This window comes from Arvicanthis niloticus, chromosome 15 (genome assembly GCF_011762505.2).
Source record: "Arvicanthis niloticus isolate mArvNil1 chromosome 15, mArvNil1.pat.X, whole genome shotgun sequence".
NCBI lineage: Eukaryota > Metazoa > Chordata > Mammalia > Rodentia > Muridae > Arvicanthis > Arvicanthis niloticus.
Window position 1 is genome coordinate 53,968,306 of NC_047672.1, and position 19,837 is coordinate 53,988,142.

A 19,837-nucleotide genomic window follows, 5' to 3' on the forward strand; every position below is an offset into this window, starting at 1 on the left:
TAATTAATCAACTGAAATGAATCTTTACAGAATAAACAAATCTGTTATACATGAATGGTGATTATGTCTTTTCCAGTCGTGAAAGCTTTGCATAACTTATTCATGCCGACGTTAGAATGACATCTCTCCCGGAGCATAACATCTTCTTGGTAAGATCTCATTTTAGAAGTTTGGGCCACTAGGGACACTTCAGACATATCCAGTGGGTGAGACTGTTGTAGGAAGCAAACAGGAGTGCCAGGTTGGGCTTCCATTTCAGCCTGAACTGGGACAGAGTGAGTCCCTCACTTTCTGTCCACATTTGCAATCTTGTTGGCAGAGTGCCCTGACTGCTCAGGGAAGGAGACCTGACACAGCCCACACAGGAACAAACAGCTTCACCACAGAAGGATTTTTGTCTGGGCTTCTCTGTAGATTATACATTAAGCTCTGTGGTAAAGGAATGTGGAAAGAAAGTTGATAGACTATGCCAGCCCCACACAGGCCTTGATTTGGACATGAAGAAAGGCGTATCGGATGATAAATACAATATAACAGGAAGCTCCTAATTTAATATTTGTATTAACAGATAATTCTCCATGGATCCATGGATGTCTTGCTGAAGTACTGACGGTCAGACATCTGCCTCACAAGTGGGTTCTGAAGCTCCAGATACAGAACAGCATTAACACGGAGAAGTTAGCTAACCTACCTCCTTTCCACTGCTCCCCACGGCAGATGAAAGGTATTATGTAGCTTTTTAGATGCTGTCCTGTGGGAACTGAGGCTTGGAGACCAAAGGTCATTTTCTGGCTATTGATGTCAACATTGCTTTAGTATTAATCTGTCCTTTGTCTCCAAACTAGGATTCTCCTGGCTTCTGTCAACATCTATGTGCTTGATAGATTGCTGGTAAGATAAGAAAATCTCAGACCTTTCATAGGTCTTTGCCGTATATAATGTTGATTATGAATTACTTCAAGTTTTAATGTTTTCTAGCTTTAAAATATATCTTTCTAATTCTGTTCTTCCTTAAGTGAGACTTGGGATAAAGAGAATAAATCTATATATAGTCAACAAAAATTAAATATATTATGAAAGTGTCGTTGATAGCCAAGTAGCTAAAACAGATTCTAAATGATCCATGGATAATTAGAAAATACTACTGTACCTGTTAATGATAGAAAAAAATGAAAAAAAAAATACATGCATATTCTTCTGAACTGACTTCCTCCATTAAAACAAAGCAAAGCAAAAACAAAAGAAAAACAAAGAACTAAGGGCTAACTTTACTGAATTCCTTTTCAACTTTCTATGACTAAAACATTCAAATAATAATAAAGGAATCACAGCGCTATTTATTTCTCCCTTATTAAAATTTGCATGGGGTGTGGTATATTTGCACACGTGTGTGCAACTGCTCTTGTCCAGGTATGCACTTGTGAAGACCAGAAGTTGATATTTAATGTGGAGTGTCTTCCTCCACCACCCCCCACAGCATTTTTTGAGGCAGAGTCTCTCATTGATTGGCCTTGAGTTCAGCAATTGGCTAAGGTGGCTGGCCTGGCACTCCCCCAGGTATCCTCCTGTGTACTCCATTCATGCTCAGTGCTGAGGTAATGGCCACAGCCTCAGGCTGGGCTATGTGGATGTTTGGGATTCACACTCAGATCCTGCTACTTACAAGGCAAGTGCTCCACCCACTGAACCATCTTCCCAGCCCCACCCCTATTCTTCTTGCCTCTTCTTCCATGTTTTCAAAATTCCAATAATCAGAATTTTTTAAATCCCGAGCAGAACAAAATAAACCTCCCATTCTGCATACACTAGCTTAGAAGCCTCAGTCTCCCGTGCACTCTGCCCATTTTATCCTGTTTTTTCATCATGTGTACCCCCTTTCCCCATTTGTGAGGAGGAGCAAGGTGCCACATGTCTGTGCAAGGCTGCCTAGGACTGTGTTGTCTGATCCCATTTCTCAGCTTCCACCTCCACCCTGGCTCTCCAACCTAATTCACCACACCTTGCTTTATACAAAGTCATATTCATATAACTTGAAAATTCTTAGAATTTTCACCTCTGGCAATTCCAGGTAGTTTCATCACATTCTAGGACTTTTTTTTTTTTTTTAGCTTGCTGAGGTATAGTGCAATCATGTCCAAACTGGTATGTTCTTGCTTCACTCAGATCTGTAGCTCCTCCATGAATCATCTCTCTCACTACACACACACACACACACACACACACACACACACACACACACAGAGCTAGAGATAAATTAACATTATACAAAAGGCAAATATTTTACAGACTTTAAAAATTTCTAACAAAAATTAAAATTTAGAGAAACAGATGGAACAAACCTCAAAATGTATTTCACTTAAACCACACATTTAAAACATTGTTGTTTCAAAAGCAATCCGTGTAAAAGTTAGTTGATGAATATTTAATGAATATTCTTTCTACACAAATCCGTGGGAATTCAGTGTTTATTTCACCTTCTCAGCACACCTCAGTTCTTATTACTATTCTCCATGATCTGAATTACAAGCCAGGAGAATCCAGGTCTGTTTTCTTCCATTTCTTTGTTTGTTTATTTGTTTTGTTTTCTTGTTTCGTTTTGAACCTTAATGAAACACACACACTACAGGAGCTCAAGTACACAGTGGTGAGTCACTGGGGGGAGTTTGGGGTCACACATGACATGTCTAGCTAACAGACCATACAACAGATACACACAGTCACAAAATACCAAAGAGCTAGCAAGGTTATGTCTCAGTTTCCTCATCATTCAACAGTGTATTGGGGAGCTTTGGCTGATGGGGAAAGAACGACCAGATTCTGGGCATTGCAGGGTGCCCTCCAATACATCAACCTCAAGCAACATGTGGTACATCTTCCTCAAAAACGTTTTGTTGTGCTCATAGCCTTCAGCCAGCTCTTTGGGTACCTTGGCCAAGTTTAAGGTGTCCACTGCCTGCACAAATGCCGCCCATTCCACTTTGGGGATCATCCACTCCACAAAGTCAGAGTTGAACTCCATGGGGTTGATGAGGACCTCGGTGGCCGGCAGGCACAGTGGAAAGCCACTCGTGCCCATGCTCTGCGCATGGGCGCTCAGGAGATTGTGGGTGAGCAGTTACATGTTGTCACACCAGAGCTCTCCAGGCTGGAACCCTTCCATCTCTTCTGAATTAGTTTTCCCACGTTATTGTGACCAAGTGTCCGGAGGGAAGATAGGCTTGCTTGTGCCCATAGTTTCAGACATTTCTGTCATCCACAGTGGAGAAAGCATTGCAGAGCACCTCAGCATGTGACAATGGGTGCACATTGAGGTGGGTATATGTCACAGTGGGTGTTCATATTGTGCCGGATCAGGAAGTCGAACTAGGGACTGGGTAATCCATTTCAAAGGCCCACTTTAGTTACTTACTTCTGCCAACTAAATCCCAGCTCTGAAAGGTCCCACAAATCTCTAAAAATAAACAAACAAACAAAAAAACAGGCACTGCCTTATGGGACAAGCATTAAAACCTAATTCTGTGTGGGACATTTTACATTCCAAGTCATTATGACTTCCATGATATGACCACATAGTTTAAGGCTTCTTAAAATACAAAATCCTGGGTTTTTTTTTGGGGGGGGACTGGCTCTACTAGAAAACTATTCTGAATCAGGCTTCAGGGGCAAATGGTTGATATAGTTAGTGTGTGACAAACAGGTAAGTAACTTCTATGTTCTGTCATATAGAATAGAAAGTCACCTATCTGCCCTAGGATACAGCTGATAGGATCAAGCTGTCTGTCCCTGTAGTGGTTGTTGAATGACAATATCTTCTTGATAGGCTTAAATATTAGAACAGTTGGTTCTCAGATGATAACACTGTTTTGGGAGGTTCAGCAAATGTGATGGTTTGAATAGGAATGGGCCCCACAGACTCACATGTTTGAATGCTTGGCCATGGGGGAAGAGGAGATATTAGGAGATGGGGCCTTGTTGGAGGAAGTGTGTCACTGTAGGGGCAAGGTTTTGAGGTCTCGTATGCTCAAGTTATGCCCAGTGTGACGTACTGTTTCCTTCTGCCACCTGTGAATAAAGATGTAGAACTCTCAGCTCCCAAACCTGTCTGCACGCTATCGAGTTTCCCTGCCATGATCATAACGGACTAAACCTCTGAAACTGTAAGCCAGGCCAATTAAATATCTTCCTTTATAAGAGTTGTTATGTTATCCTGTCTCTTCTCAGTGATAGGAACCATAACTAAGATGGTAGGTGAGGCCTTGGTGGAGGAAGTACATCACTGACGGTAGAGTTTGAGGTAAAAGTCTCATACCACTTCCAGTTTGCCCTCTCTACTCTATGCTTTTAGGTCAAGATGTGAACTCTCAGTTTCCTGTCACCTCCCACCATGATTGACTTTTAGTTTTCTGGAACTGTGAGCCAGAATAAGTTCTTTCTTTGTTGTTGCTTTTGGCCATTGGTATTTTATCCCAGCAACAGAACAGTAACTAACATGGTTCCTTATGAACAGACCCAGTTCACAGCTTAAGCCCAAGGTCATCACTCTTCTTACTCGAATGAGTCAAGGTCTTTCCATTCTAGTTCCTGTCTGAAGCTGACTGTGTAAGCAAATTCAGGAAAAGGAGTTAAGATGATGATATTTGATTGTATCTTGCAAATATCAGCCTAAGTGAGCTCATCAGTGGAGAAACTGAGTCGTAAAAAGACAGGAGTTAGTGAGTTTCAATCTCGGTCAATTATGTCTAGTCTCAAGTCCCTGTCGACAACATGGAGAGAGTTCATGAGCCAGGCCATTTACCAAGAGGATGTCTGAGGGTCTACACCCCGAGGCCAACGATAGGCTATTCGTCTTTCCCATCAAATGTCAGTATCATCTTCTGATAGTGAAACTAAGAAAACAAAGTCCAAAATACCGTTACATACAAATCTTAAAGTAGGTAAAGCAGGGCTTCAGAGACAAAGAAAAGGTAGCGGCCTACTGCCATGGATGTGAAAGATTAAGAGAGAAAATGAGAGGGGGGAGAAAGACAGCGAGAGAGCGAGAGAGCGAGAGCGAGAGAGCGAGAGAGCGAGAGAGCGAGAGAGCGAGAGAGAAAGGGAGGGAGAGGGAGAGAGTGACAGAGAGAGAGACACACAGAGAGAGACAGAAAGACAGAGAGAGAACACCTGGGAGAGGGCTAACAGAATTCCAGGGAAAGGCCCTGGGGCAGCAATTAGCTTGGAGTGTAGAAACAGAACATCCTGGGGTAGTGGACAGGGAAGCTGTACAAGGTGGTCAAGCCCCATGAGGAACAGATTTATGGCAATGACCTACACATTTGGATGAACTAGAATTTGGATTTCCTTGTTTCTCTTGATGTCTGGTCCCGTTTTCACGCCACCTTTTGCTGCTTAAAGCTCTTAGCTGCATTACAAACGAAAGAGAATGGGCTTGGAAGTCACATGTGCTGCCTGTTCCCAGCAACCGCCTCCTAACAGACGTAGGCAGCAGAAGCAGAGAACAAGTTAACATGCTGCCAAGGCTGGTGGCCCTGAGGCTGGAGTCATGACTGCATCCACCTGGCAAGTTCAGACAGGGAAAGTGGTTCAGTATCTTCACAATGGAAATCTAGAGCGAACACTAACAGGCTGTTCTTAAACACTTAAGTGCTTTCATGCTCTCTGCCTGTCCTGACTATAAGTTTCCAGCACGTAAAGTTTTGGGGATGGAGGTATGTAGTTTGGAGGTAGCACAAGCGATTACATGTGTGTGGCTGGAGTCAGATCTTCAGTGAACACACACACACACACACACACACACACACACACACACACACCAGTTTCTAAGTTGCTCTACTTCCTTTATTTCTTCCCACCCCCGGGTTTCCCTACCTTTGAAGATCCTGAGATAGCAAGCCTTGGGCATACATGGTCTTCATCTGTGCAGCCAAATAATGACAGGTTAGGCTGAGAGGTGGCTCAGAGGCTGTTCTGAGTTTCTCTTTCCTAACGTCAGTATTGCTCTTAATACTTCCCCCATATGCCAAGTGATTTATATACACCCAATTCATACTTGTGAGAACCTTGCAAAATGAATACTTTTAGACCCCAGCTCTACAAATCAGAAGACAGTTCTTCCTTACCTCCCCTCACGTTCCCCGTGCCTCAGACCACCCTCCTACTTTATCCCATAAATCTCGCTAAACCCACTCTAAGAGGAAGACTTGAGTCTGGCATTCCTGTCGCCATAGGGTTGGCCACCTGGTGAAATAAAGTTTTTCTTCTTCAAACACAAACTTCTTTGGGTAAGACTGTTTCACCCAGAGCTGGAGAGATGGCTCAGTGGTTAAGAGCACTGACTGCTCTTCCAGACGTCCTGAGTTCATTTCCCAGCAACCACATGGTGGCTCACAACTATCTGTAATGGGATCCGATGCCCTCTTGCAGTGTGTGTCTGAAGACAGCTGCAGTGTACTCGTATAAATAAAAATAAATCTTTAAAAAAAGAAAGAGAGACTATTTTATCCAGCATTTAATTAAGTAAAACACATGGCACTTTTGGTAAAGAGTTTCAGAAATTCTTCAGTAACACCACTTCTTGCTAGTCAGATGAGGAACTGTCAAAACCTACTGGTTCTGACACATGTCTCTGAGTGTACCGGGGTACCAGCATGACTTAAGCTGGTTGGTCTTTGCATTGAGTGGCATTGTTAGGCCCAGAGGACCTCAGCTGAAGTCATAACCATAGACTTTGGTTTAGTGCATGACCAAGGATATTTGGCTTAAACTGGGCTCGATCTTTAAGGGGTTTTGATGTAATTAACTTGAGTAATCACCTTTGCTTTGCTGGGAGTACATGGGACTATGGCTAGAGCTACTGTAAAATGTGTAAGAACAAGCCGGGCAGTGGTAGCACATGCCTTTAATCCCACCACTTGGGAGGCAGAGACTGGTGGATCTCTGTGAGTTTGAGGCCAGTCTGTTCTACAGAGTCAGTTCTAGAACTACAGGGTTACAGACAGAATAAACAAAACAAAATAAAATATTTGGAAAACAAAAAGCCACAAAACCAAAACAAACAAACAAACAAACAAACAAACAAAAAAAAAACCCTTAACCAACCAAAGAACTAGTGCTCCTAAAAATCTGTGACTCGGTGAAAACATTTCTGACACAAGAGGATTAAGGTAACAGATGGAATTAAATTTGCCAGTTGTTACAGGCTGAACATCCCGCCATCTTTTTCTGTCTTGATGTTCTAACTTGACATTCAGAAGGAGGCTGAACTTTGGTCCTTAAAAGGGGTCATTAGTTTATAATGAATTCAGGTGCATTTAATATTCATCCAATAGGGCTACATTAAAAAGAACAGAACAAACACACAGAGGGAAGACATAAGCAGAAGATGGCTCTCAGCAATCAAGAAGTGAAGTTCCAGAAGGAACCAACTCTGCCAACTTCTTGATTTAAGAATCCTAAGAAATAAATTGCTGATGTTTAAAGGGACCAAGTCTCTAGCGTTTTCCTTCCATGCTCCTTCAGTCCTTCTCTCCCTCCCTCCTTCTCTTTCCTCGCCTTCTCTCTGTTTCCTCCTTGGCAGAGTCTCACTGTATAACCCTGGTTGGCCTGGAACTCATTATGTAGAGGTAGATCAGGTCTGCCTTGAGTGCTGGGTTTAAAGTTATGCACGACTACCACCAGCTCTGATGTTTTCTTATGGCAGCTTTAGTAAACTAATACAAGTTACTGAACTTGTCATGGGGGGAGCTCTCCTAGATTATCGGGGTGGGGGATCACAATGTAGCTATAAGCATCCTCAAATGAGGAAGGGAGAGAGGCCAAAGATGAGATCAGGGTGCTGTGGAACTGGACCCTGGGCTGCTGGTCCAGTTGTGCAAAGATGTGGTCTGAGGCATAGGGGAGGTGACCCAAGGAATGTGGGTGGATTCTAGAAGAGTTATTAAGAAAATGGATTCACTCAAAAGATCTCCAGAAGGCAGCAACCTTGCTATTTTACAGAGATGTGCTCTGAAAGTCTTGTTCGAGCCTGGAATGGTGGCACATACCATTAGTCCCAGGTGAGGCAGGCGAAGTTCCTCTTAGAGTTAGTTCCAGGCCAGCCAGGAATACATAGAGAAACCCTACCTCGAGAAACCAAAGAAACCAAGACAGCCTCGTTCACAGAATATAATACCACAACATTTTGGGGACTTGTTTTTGGTTACACTTTCCCAAGGTGCCTCGTGCTTCCTTCCTTCCTGACTCATTTCCTCGATTCCCTCCCTTCTTAACTCTAAAAATGTTGACACCATTTTCTCATTTGTGACTATTAAGAACAGGTTATTTTTTGACCTATCCTTAGGCCACCCTCAGGGAAGGCATGTGCAACCCTCCGCTGTGTCCTGAAGTGGCCCCAGTCCCAAATATAAACAGCTGGAAGCTTCTCATTCTTATGATGCTTGCTTTATTCTGTCATAAATACAATCCACCTTACGGTTTATAGTCACCTGGCTAAAACCTCCTGGAGCTGGTGTGTGCGGCCTGTGTTCTGACTGGATATCCTTTCTAGCAATCCAAACTGGCATGCTGGCAGTACTGGGAGAGACCTTTGTTTGCTTGTTTGTTATTAACTGAGCAGAACAAATCAGATCATTAAAGGGCATGGGTCAATGGGTGTTCACAAGGCCTAGGTGTGCTGGGAAGAGTGAAATCTCAGACTTGGCCACGTCACTCCCTCTTCTGAACTTGGGCTCACGCTCACAGTACATGCCTTTGAGTCAGAGAGCTTTCCCTGACATTTGGGTTGGCTGTTTGCCCAGCCAGCAAGGTTGGCAAAATGTGCTATAAAACACAGGTGGTTAGGAGACCTGTATTAGTTTCCGAGGGCCGTCAGAATAAAATACCACAAGATGTGTGACTTCAAACAACAGAAATTTGTTCTTTCATATTTCTGGTGGATGAAAAGCCTTAAATGGAGGAACCAGTGGGGTTGTGTCCTTTCCTATTCCTTGCTAGGCACCGGAGCTTTGCAAGGTAGTGGGTATAAAGTTCCTGCCCCTTGGCTTGTCCCTCCATCACTCTAATCTCTACTTTTATCATGCAGAATACCTACAGAGTGTTTCTGTGTCTTTGTTGTTGTTTGCATTATCTGGTTGAGACTCAAGGTAGAGATTAAGCCTGCTTCTGCCTGCAGAGTGCTGGGATTAAAAGCATGAACCATCATGCCTGACCTGTGTCTCCTTATAAGAACTCCAGTCACATCAGATTAAGGTCCTATCTACTCTAGTGTGACCTCATCTTAACTGATTGTATCTTCAATTTTCAAATGATGGTCCAATCTGAGACACTGGGGTTAGGAATCTTGTGCTCACAATTCAATCTTGCTAGCTGCTTTTAAATGACGGTGGTGGGAAGAGTGTTCTGGGGATAGAGAGGGGACAAAGGAGACATGTCACTTATGCCATTGTGAGAATTAACTAGGAATGATTTTAGATGTAAATCAAAATAACTTAAACTCATGTTTACAATCTATTTTTACAGTATGATGTGTTTAGTGGTTAAAAGATGTCCACATTGTAGGGCCTATTGATAATATTTCTTTCTATGACAGAAAGCTCAAAACTGTGATTGAGGATTGGAGGTGGGGTGCCCCGGCCCGAGGGGAATCGAGGAGACCTTAGGGAAGGGGGCAAAAGAATGAAAGGACAAGAGACACAAAGAATGAGAGCAAGTCTGGGGTTCTGATCAAGCTCTGAAACTTTAATTTTGGGGGCAGGTTATAAAGACACAGCAAACCGGGAAGTTTGGGTGAGGGTCATTGCTTAGGGCTATCCTACTATGGAATCCTTACTGTCTAAGACCAGTCCACTGTCATATCCTTATTGCCTTAGACCATCCCATTGTTGTAACCAGCTCCAAGGAAATGACAGGCGTTCTTTAAGTTCCTGGGAACGTCCTTTCTTAACCTTGTACTGACTAGTCTTTCTAGGAGAGCAGGTAATTTCCTAGGTTTGGCTCCCGGCAGTGGAGAGATAGCTTAGATTCTCTGAGTGGCCTCTGATACAAGCAACTGAAAGCGCCTTTTCGTGTTTCTTTGTTGGAGGCAAGATCTCATCATGTATCCCAGGCAGCCTTGAGCTCTACACCCTTCTGTTTCAAGCAACCAAATGCTGGAATAGGCTTATAGACATTTGCCACCATGACCTTCTAAATGGGAGACAGGGAGATTATAAACAGCAAAGAACTCACGTTCCAGAGCCAGAGTTAGAGAAAAGTGAGATGCCCGTTGGCTCCTGAGACAGAGGAGCACGGCAAACCCTTAGGAAGGCAAATGCTTCTTTCTTGGGCTTTTCATACACTAGAGAGGAAGGCTACAAACGTATTCCTCTTAGTTGTCCCTGCGGCTAAGAACTCCAGGATCAAAGTTCTAAGTCAAGGCCTTGTCTTGGTGTTTCCAAGATGGTTCCCTGAGTACAATATCTTCCAGAGAGAGGAAAGTGATACCTTCACATGGCAGGAGACAATGAGAGTAAACTTACTGCTATGAGTCTGTTTTTTCTTTCTTTCTTTCTTTCTTTTTGACACATCTTCTTATGTAGATTAGGGTGGCCTGAAACTCTTGGTCCACCTGTTCTCTTCCTGGTGCTGAGAATCTAAGGATTATAAGCTCTTTTTTAACGAAGGCATTGATGCATACCTTCGGGCAGAGCCCTTAGGACTTGAATATATTACACTCCTGATTGAGTTCCTAACTTGTGAGTCAGGGGTATGTTCCGGCAACTGAGTGGAACCCCAGCTACATTGGTACTTAAGATATGTGGCTTCCAGCCTTAAAAGCCCTAAGGTGTTTTGCATTCTTTCTGCAGGGTACCCAGGACCCTCCACAACACAGATCTTTCTTGTCACTCAGACTCTTTCTCCAGCAGTTTCTAATTTTAGGTTGCCTTCTCTGACAAAACCCTTGGGGTCCCCCCGGCAATTCTGGGTCTCCCGTCTCTCTGTATGCTTGAGGCATCTCTTGTTATCTATGCATTGGACTGACATCCTTACCTCAGGAATAAGCTCTGAGAGCCTTTCTTGTTTTCATTGTTCTTATGATGTCCTGGGAACAAACTATAGCCCTTAGGATTTTTTTTTTTAAGGTTTGTCACCTCTTTGAGGCCTTGACCTCTTTTGTCCTCATGTAGAATTGTTGCAAAACAGCTCTACAAATGTGTGTTCTGTACCATAGTCAAGAGTTTATCAAGTTAGATCTACAACATAGGCTAGATGTATGTTTGTTATCTTCTCTTCTATTAGTTAGTACTCCAGGGATTTCATGCTGGCATTAAAGTGAGGTGCATCTTGAAGCAAAATCCAAAGTGAACCTGCCAAGAACCTGCCTCCATTAGGTGTGCATGTATGACAGTATGTGTGTCAATTTCCAGGTGTTGGGTGCTAACCATTCTTAACTTGGCGAGCTCATGAGCACAGGCCTAGCCAGCTCTTGGCCCCAGCCCAAGCAGCAACTTTCCTCATCAGGTCACCAGTCTTTCAGGACAGTGGCTTGCATTTCTCCCTGGCCCTGGGGTATCCAAGACAATGGCTACTAAAGCTGGACAGCACAGTTTAAGTCACGTGTCCTGATCCCTCAGTAGCTCCCATACTGAGGCCCTCCCTGTCTACAGGGCAGAGGCCTTCAGATCACGCGCGCCCGGGAGGCTCTTGTCAGGCCCAGCCAATGGGCTGACGGCGCCCGCATGACCCGCGCCAGGAGGGCGTGGGGAGGCAGGCCAGGCGCGCACGCTGCCGGGCAGAATCACCGCCCCCACCTCTGCCGGGACGGGAAGTGAGTTGCCGGGGTCCCCAGTGCAATCCAACCGGAGAGCAGGTCTCAAAGCCGCCTGTACCCCGGCCGAAGCATGGCGGCCGCCAAGGTAAGAATGGCGGGCTGGGGCGATCTGGAGCCCAGAGGGGTCCAGCCGGGGTAGTAGATGTGGGGCTCCACCTTGCAGCTGCGGGAGGAGGGGGCACAGGGGACTGCACTTGTGGCCGCGTGGGTACCGCGGCCCGATCGTGCTACAGAAACTTTGCCATCCGGACACTCCCACTTGGCCCGGCCAGGAGCGGTGTCCCGCGGGACTGAGCCCTAGCCAGCAAGGAGGAGCGCGCGAATGGGGCCAGGTAGCCTGGGGCAGGGAAGAGCCCAGGGACACACAAACTCTTCTACTACTTCGGGCTTCTCCTGCTTCTGACCCGACTGTTGTTGACCTGGGTTTCTTCTTCCAGGGGCCCCAACTGGGGCTGAAGCCTGATCCTATTACGTTTCAAGGGTTCCGCCCTCCCGCTGGTAGGGAAGTCACCTTGACTTCCGTTTTGGAAACAGGGAGACTTGGCCTGCGGGTTTGCGTTGCTAGCCCTGGACCCTTCCCCACCCCCACCTCCCATCTCTCATCCTTCCCCTCCCTCTCTCCATCTGACAACACTTACAAGCCAGCCTCCCAGCCTCAGAGAGGCTTCTTTTTTGGAAATGACAAAACAGATTGTCCTGGGAGCTTGTCACTCCTGTGAAGTTCTACTTAAAAGGAATTCTGTGTAATGTGAATCGTTCACGAACCCAGGCAGAAGGCAGCTCTGACAGGTTGACCTTTCCTCTTTCACCGGTTCTTCAAACCTGCACACCATCTCAGCCTCGCTGGACTGCATTTCAACTTTTCTGGCAGAATACCATATTCAGTCCCAATCACTCGAGTCACTGGAATTTATTGCTTTTAATTTTAAGTTCATGAAGGCAGCCCTTTAATCAAGCCTATACAACTTCTTAGATCATTTTAAGTGCAGTGAACTTAAATATACCCAACATTTCAAACATTTGTCCTTAATCAAAACTCTGTGATAACCCTGGAGAGGAAAACATGGCCAACACATCATATTCTTATTTATTCAGGCAAACTAATCACATTTGCAATGGAAATTGTAAGCAGACAAATATATTTAAATACTGTTCGGTGACTAGAGTCTCTCCAGGCTCCCCAAATCCGCAGTTTTCTTGTTCGTAGACTGGGTGCCTTAAGTGGCCTTTTTTTGTAACTCCTTGGAGTGTAACCCTCAGGAGTGTGCACTGGGTGTATTTGAGGCTGTGGATGAATGCGTTGATTTATTTCAGAAACTCCTTTAGCTCTTTCAAGCCATCAGCCCTTTTCTTTGCATTAACTTTGCATGATATTAGAATACAGGCATTGGTATGAATCAGTTCTCTGGAGTAAATACTCAGTCATCATTTATACACCTACTCAGAATTTTAGTTACTTTATTTATGTTACTTTATTTGGAGATAAAGTAGTGGTGGGCACTAAACTGAGACATATGTCTAGAAACAGAATGGAAGGCTGGGCAGATACGAAGTAACAAGTAAGGAAGCAGGCTCAACTCTTTAGTTGCCTTTTTTCTTATTGAGACACATTCTATCAGGGACAGTTGGTTTTTATCCAAATCACGAGGGCCAAGGAAACTGAAACATTCCTTTCACCTTTACTCTTTGGAAACCTGTGTTCTCTGTTATGTATTCACTGAAAGTCACCTCTGTTCATTTCTGATGGCTGACATATATAGATACACAATTACCTTCCAATAGGACATAACAAAGCCAACGGTAAGTGGATGAGAAAGTCAGGGTAAAGTAAGGAGAAACTGGGCATTGTGGCACACAGGTTTAACCCCAGTGCATTGGCAGCAGGGGCCAGCCTGGTCTATAAAGTGAATTCCAGGACAGACAAGAGCTGTTAAACCTAGAAACCCTGCCTTCAACAACAACAAGAAAGTAAGATGAACTTAAATTAATGGAGATCAAACGTGTATTTAGTACAGGTGACAGCATTTTCTAGCTGCTAAAGCAAAGACATAGACATAGTACTTTAGTAAACCACTGGAATGTTTAAGTAGACAGACTGGAAAGATGTAGCCACAGCTATTCCCTAATCTTATCCTAATTCCTGGGTCTTTGTAGTGACTCAAATGCAATAATTCGTTTCTTTTGTATCTTTCTATTTTGGCTTTCCTCATTAAACCACACTGCCCATCAGTAAAGGAGTTGCTTTTTTTTTTTTTTTTTTTTTTTTAATGAAACAATGGTCTGAATTAGCATGTTTGAGATTATCTCAAAAGCTTCTTTGGCACTTGTTAAGTATATGCATTAAGAATGCTCACTTAAGTTCAGCCCTAAGACTAAGATGCTCATACGTAAATCCAGACATCCACTACATCGCTGGGCTTAAATTAGTCTAGAACTAAAGAAAGAAATTTGGTGATAAAATGAAAATTAAAAAACAAAGTGCTCTCCAGAGGACCAGAGTTTATGCTGCTCATGTTTCCCCTGTCTTTGGGTATGTGGTGGTGGTGACAATTCATTCAATTGGAATTATATGCTGTGATCTGTCTGCTTGTTGCAAGTGATTCTAGCCCCAATGGTAACACCAACTGGACTTCTGCTTCAAAACAACTAAACCTAAAAAACAAAACAAAACAAAACAAAACAAAACAAAAAAAAACTAACTAGGGACCCCTAGATTACTACTAATCTGAGGGAAGACTTCTCAGAAGTGTGGCTATATCCCAGAAGAGATGAATAGCAATCAGAAAGGTTCACACACACACACACACACACACACACACACACACACACAGCAAAATGGAAGCTGGATAATGAGAACACATGTTACATTGGGAAATACCACGTACTTAAAAAATAATGGCTGTCAATAAGGAATGGTTGCTAGATACCAAATTCCACTCCAAATGCTTTTCAGTTTTAACTCTGTTAATGAATCTGTCTTTTGAGTTAGATATTAGTACTGCCATCTTGCAATAGATGAAGACTCAGAAACCCTAAACTGCTGTGAGAGACCTAAGACTCTCTAATTAGGAAGTTCAAAATCTGGCGTTCCAATCCTGCCATGTTGGCTCCAGAGTGTGTTCTTGCCCTCTCTGCCGTACTGTCCCTATGGCAGCAGAGCATGCGACAGGAACACACTTAGGAGCCAGCATGGCAGGATTGGAATGACAGATTTTGAACCTGAGGTGTGAGTGATGACTTAGGAGAAGCCAGGCTCCTCCCTGAAAATCAGACTTTAATTAAGGATTGTTTACCTAGTGTTTCCTGTGTGCCAGGTACCTTGCTGAGTGCTTTACAAATCGTAGCATAATTGTCATACTAAGGACTCAATGCTTTATAGTTTCTGCTTCATTTTACAGTTGGAGAAAAAAAATCTTAAGTGTGTGAATTCTTCAGTTTTTCCGCTTATAAGAGAGCCAGCCTGGATTTTGACTCTGCTAGTGGGTCTTCAGAACTGCTGCTAACTCTTTGGTAGTGTAGTAATAAACAGGCTGATTTGTGCTCTGTAGGAAAGAAAGAGAATTTTTCTGACCCCAGGTCTCAGGTAGCTGAGGTTGACCTTGAACTATATTCAGATCAGAATGACCTTGAACTGGTCAGTGCTCTCCCGACCAGTTTCCCCATACTGTGATTACAACAAGTGTTGTTAGTCATCACATCCTGCATGAAGTGAACTTTTTTTTATGATGCCAAGACAGATTTTAGGAGAGCAGGTCCCTATGATGCCTTTCATGTTTGCCTTTTTAGAGTTTTGAAATCATTAGGGATGGATGTACCTTGAGATTTATGAAGTGTAAGATTGTATTGCCCCTGTCCTCGATTCTGTCTTCTACCAGAGGAAGATCCGAAGTCCCAGGAAAATTTGCAGTTTGATCCCAGTTAACCTGAACTCCTTTTCTCTTTAAGACCATTCTTGGGTAGTGGCTCCCAGGCGTTGGAATCATCTAGAAAGCTCTTAGAGATCCTGATGCAGGGCTCCCACCCAGTTTCAGGACTGAATTGACATCTGTTGTGGATGGCAACCATTATTCAAGTGATCTTCCTCGAGATTCCCTGTTGCCTTTGAGGACAAGACTGGAGAGTCGTCAGACCACAGGCTATATAACGGGAGGGGATGGTGTTCTAACTCAGAAGAGGGTCAGGTGGGGACACTCGATTCTTTTGCAAAAAAATTCAGTCTTGCTTGTGATTCCTTGCTGCTTAGGTACCAAGGTCATATAGTTTTATAATTACCTGAGAATTTAGATTTTAGCACTCAAATCATCTGGAAGCTCTTTTGGATTCTTGTAATGTGTCAGTGGTTTTCTATGGCGAGAGTAGGTGCCTGGGGTGGGGTAGGAAAACGACAAGGCAGTAAACCACCCGGACTTCTAGCCCCTTCCTCCATCCTGATCTGGTGGTACATGAGGATTCTAGTATTCCTTCATTTAGGACCTGCAGCTTTATAGGCATTGGTCCACACATAAAGGACTGGAGGGTAGGTTTCTTAGTTCGGATTTTTATTGCTGTACCAAATACCATGACCATTAAACAAGTTGTGGAAGAAAGGGTTCATTTGGCTTACAGTTCACCACTGAAGGAAGGCAGGACAGTAACTTAAAAAGGCATGAACCTGGAGGCAGGAGTTGATGCAGAGGCCATGGAGGGGTGATGCTTACTGGCTCACTTCATATGGCTTGTTCAGCCTGTTTTCTTATAGAACCCAGGACCACCGGCCCAAGGATAGCACTCACAATGAGCTGGGTTCTTCCCCATTGATCACTAATGGAGAAACTGCCTTACAGCTGGATCGGCTCATGGAAGCATTTCCTCAGCGGAGGCTTCCTCCACTCTGATGACTCTAGCTTGTGTCAAGTTGACCCAAAACCAGCCAGTACAGTTGGTGAGGAGGGCAGTGTGTAGTGTAAGAAAATCAGGTGGCACATTGTGTTTTTGGACATTGAGTTTTTTTAGAAGATGTCAGAGGATGATCGACTTCCTTTCCCAGGGTCAACTCTTGAGCCACGTGCCCTGTGACCAGCTCTGCCATACTGAGCCATTTCTTCTTCATCTTCTACTATCTGTTAGGATTAGGCCTACCAAACTGTTCGATTTTCCACTCACTGCTTGTTGTTTGCACGAGCCCCTGCTTCATATATTCTTGGTTTTAGGGTGGGCTTTAGGCCTGAAGACTCTGGCCTGCTGGAATTGTTTCTGTGGGTTGGTTCTGTGTGGGGAGGAGGGTGGCCTTGTTCAAGTGATGCAGTAGCTAAGCTGCCCTTAGGTCTTGTCTACCCAGACTCTTCCTATGGGTCCAGCCAACTCATGTAAATGATTGTTTTAGACACAGATCTCTGCTGAGTAAGTAATTCCCTGATGCATGTGTGGAACCTGGTCTGCTGCTTCTGCTTGTCACTCTACAATGTTTGATAGTACTCACAATCTCCCTTCCCTTTGGAAAACTTGCATGTAGTTGCATGAACGAAGAAAAAAGCTAGATGACTTTCTTTTTTGACTTTCAGTGCTGACAACACAGTTCATTCACAATAATTGAGATTTCTTTGAAATTCAATCCCAGGAAAACTATAAACACAGGTGGAAGGAAATCAAGACAAAGTGACCAGCCTAACAAGAGTCATCCAGTAGAGTAATTTTGTGTTACCTATGCATAGTGTTAATGAGTATCTTAGTTAGGGTTTCACTGCTGTGAACAGGCACCATGACCAAGGCAAGTCTTATAAAGGACAACATTAACTGGGGCTGGCTTACAGGTTCAGAGGTTCAATCTATTATCATCAAGGTGGGAACATGACAGCATCCAGACAGGCATGGTGCAGACAGTGTTGAGAGTTCTACCTCTTCATCTGAAGGCTGCTAGTGGAAGACTGACTTCCACGCAGCTAGTGTGACACACAATGGGATATTCAGATAGTTTGCGATATGTTTACCATCTATGCTAAGATACCTCTTGTATAGGGGTGTGCAGCACCGTGGGTAAGGAAGTTGTGTAGGGAGTGTAACTTTAACACATGTGGGGCGAGTTTTCAGGAGTTACCAGGATTACAGTGCGATTTGGAGATGTCCATTCTGAGTACTGGTCACCGTGTTAGTGGAGCAGTTAGCATTTCTGCAGAGGACTGGTTAGTCCCTGAGTTTACTTTCCTAAGTAGGAAGAGGCTACCAGGGCCCTCCTCCCACAGTCATCCCACATCACTATATTCAGTGATGAGAAAGTTGGAGAGCCTGCTTCTGCTACCGTGCAACATGTGAGTTCATTTTGGGGAATCATGATGTTTAATAGGAATATCAAAAAATGTCTGTTGGAGCCTGTGAGACATCCTACCTAACTGTAAACTAAGGGACAGGTACCTGAACCATACAGGTGCTTTACTAAAACTCCCCATAGCGGCTGAAACGTGGCTGCTTTAGTGGCGTGTCCACGTGGTCCACCTGGGGAGTCTTGCTACTGAAATTCTTGTCATGCTCATTCAGATTGCAATCAGACACATTTCCTCAGATGTTTTCCTTGGGCCTTTGTTAGAAGTGCATGAATGGAGCTCCGCCCCAGGCCTGTTGCACAGGCATCTGCATTTTAGGTAGATCCCCAGGAAATCCTGTTCCCATGGAAGTTTGGAGGGTTTGCATCTTGAACACTCATTACCATGTAATTAAAGGCCTTTCTTTAATAAGGATTCCATGATGACTTTGGATTCATTGTTTGTCCAACCTTTTGCAGAATTAAATACACAGTGTCAAAATCGTCTATGAATGTAAGGTCTTTGTTTGAGTATTCCTCGGAGCCCAGGAGTTATTTTGTAGCATATCTCAGAGGGATTATTTAAGGGTGCTGCATAAGGGTTGAGCTTTTTGTGTATCTCTTCACTTCTCTCCTGCAGGTTGATTTTTGACAAGCTCGCCAGTGCTCACAGGTGATCTCAGTTCTCATTCTGTTCTCAGTGTTTGGTTTCAGAGCTACCAGGGACTGAGATGCATATTTTACATATCAAAGCAGACCTGGGCTCCAGGTTCTCCCAGCATTCCTCAGTCTCTACCTAGCCCCAACCTGGAACTTTCCAGCCTAGGGGCTTGGCTATCTTTTCACCAGAGGCATCCCTCCCTCTCCCGTCCCCCCCTCCCCTCTCCCTCCCCCTTCCCCCATAATCCAGACATTTTGCTCTCTCTCCCTTCCTCCCCCTGTTCCTTTCTCTGCACACTGGCTCTTTTTCTCTCTTCTCCACTCCCCTCTCTCCCTCATGGCGACTTCCCTGTCCTTCTTCCTTGGGGCCAGTGAACTTGCCTTCCCAGTAAACTTGGATTTCATATAATCTATCCAGGTATGAGGTGGCTCATTTCACTGTCGAAGAAATAATTTTATCACTAGCCTCATGTGAACTCTCAGATTTGATGTCTCATGCCCTCCACTTCTCCCTTTTGGGCGTTTCTCCCGATTCCCTGACTGTGGTAGGAGGTTGGTGTCTCCAGGGCTCTGCCTCTCCTCTGTTTAGTGCCGGTTATCTGTCTCTCGAAGACTGGCCACGCCTGTGGATCTGAGCTCCAGTTTATATGATTCAATGTTTGCTGTAAAACTCAACCTGGGTACCTCAGAGATATTTCAAATTTTGCCCATCTAGAACTTGTCTGGTTCCCCCAAGAAGTTTATTTTCCTAAGGTCAGACCTTTAGACAAATGCCAACATTGTTAGGGGCTTGAAGAAAGTTCCTACTTGCTAAAAAAGGGAGTTGCTCTTCTTATCTCTGGCCAGAGGAACACTTGGCTCTCCATTAACAAATGACTGTGGTGACTTGTCAATGTCAGCTGGACATTCCTCAGTTAACCCTGGAAGTCTTTCCTCTGTTTCTCTTTGCTTTCCTGGGAGATAGCCTTGACAGTGACAGTGTGGGTTAAACTTTTACCTCATGGAGCATCGATTTTTGGGTTTTGCTGTCCATTTTGGTTCAGAACTGAGTGTATCTTCTTGGCGTGTATCTTTCTTACTTTCTGCCTGCTATCTTG

The 19,837-nt window shown here is 44.2% G+C and overlaps 1 protein-coding gene and 1 pseudogene across 1 annotated transcript in view; one reads left to right on the forward strand and one right to left on the reverse strand.

Moving 5' to 3' along the window:
• Positions 1-2,734: 2,734 nt before the first annotated feature.
• Positions 2,735-3,076, reverse strand: LOC117721057 (multifunctional methyltransferase subunit TRM112-like protein pseudogene; annotated as a pseudogene).
• An 8,665-nt stretch (positions 3,077-11,741) lies between these two features.
• Slc25a13 (solute carrier family 25 member 13) overlaps positions 11,742-19,837 on the forward strand; it is a 169,821-nt gene continuing 161,725 nt past the window's right edge. The window contains exon 1 of the mRNA XM_034519298.2: positions 11,742-11,891. Within this exon, the coding sequence (XP_034375189.1) occupies positions 11,877-11,891 (15 nt within the window). The 5' untranslated portion in view covers positions 11,742-11,876. The remainder of the gene's footprint in view (positions 11,892-19,837) is intronic.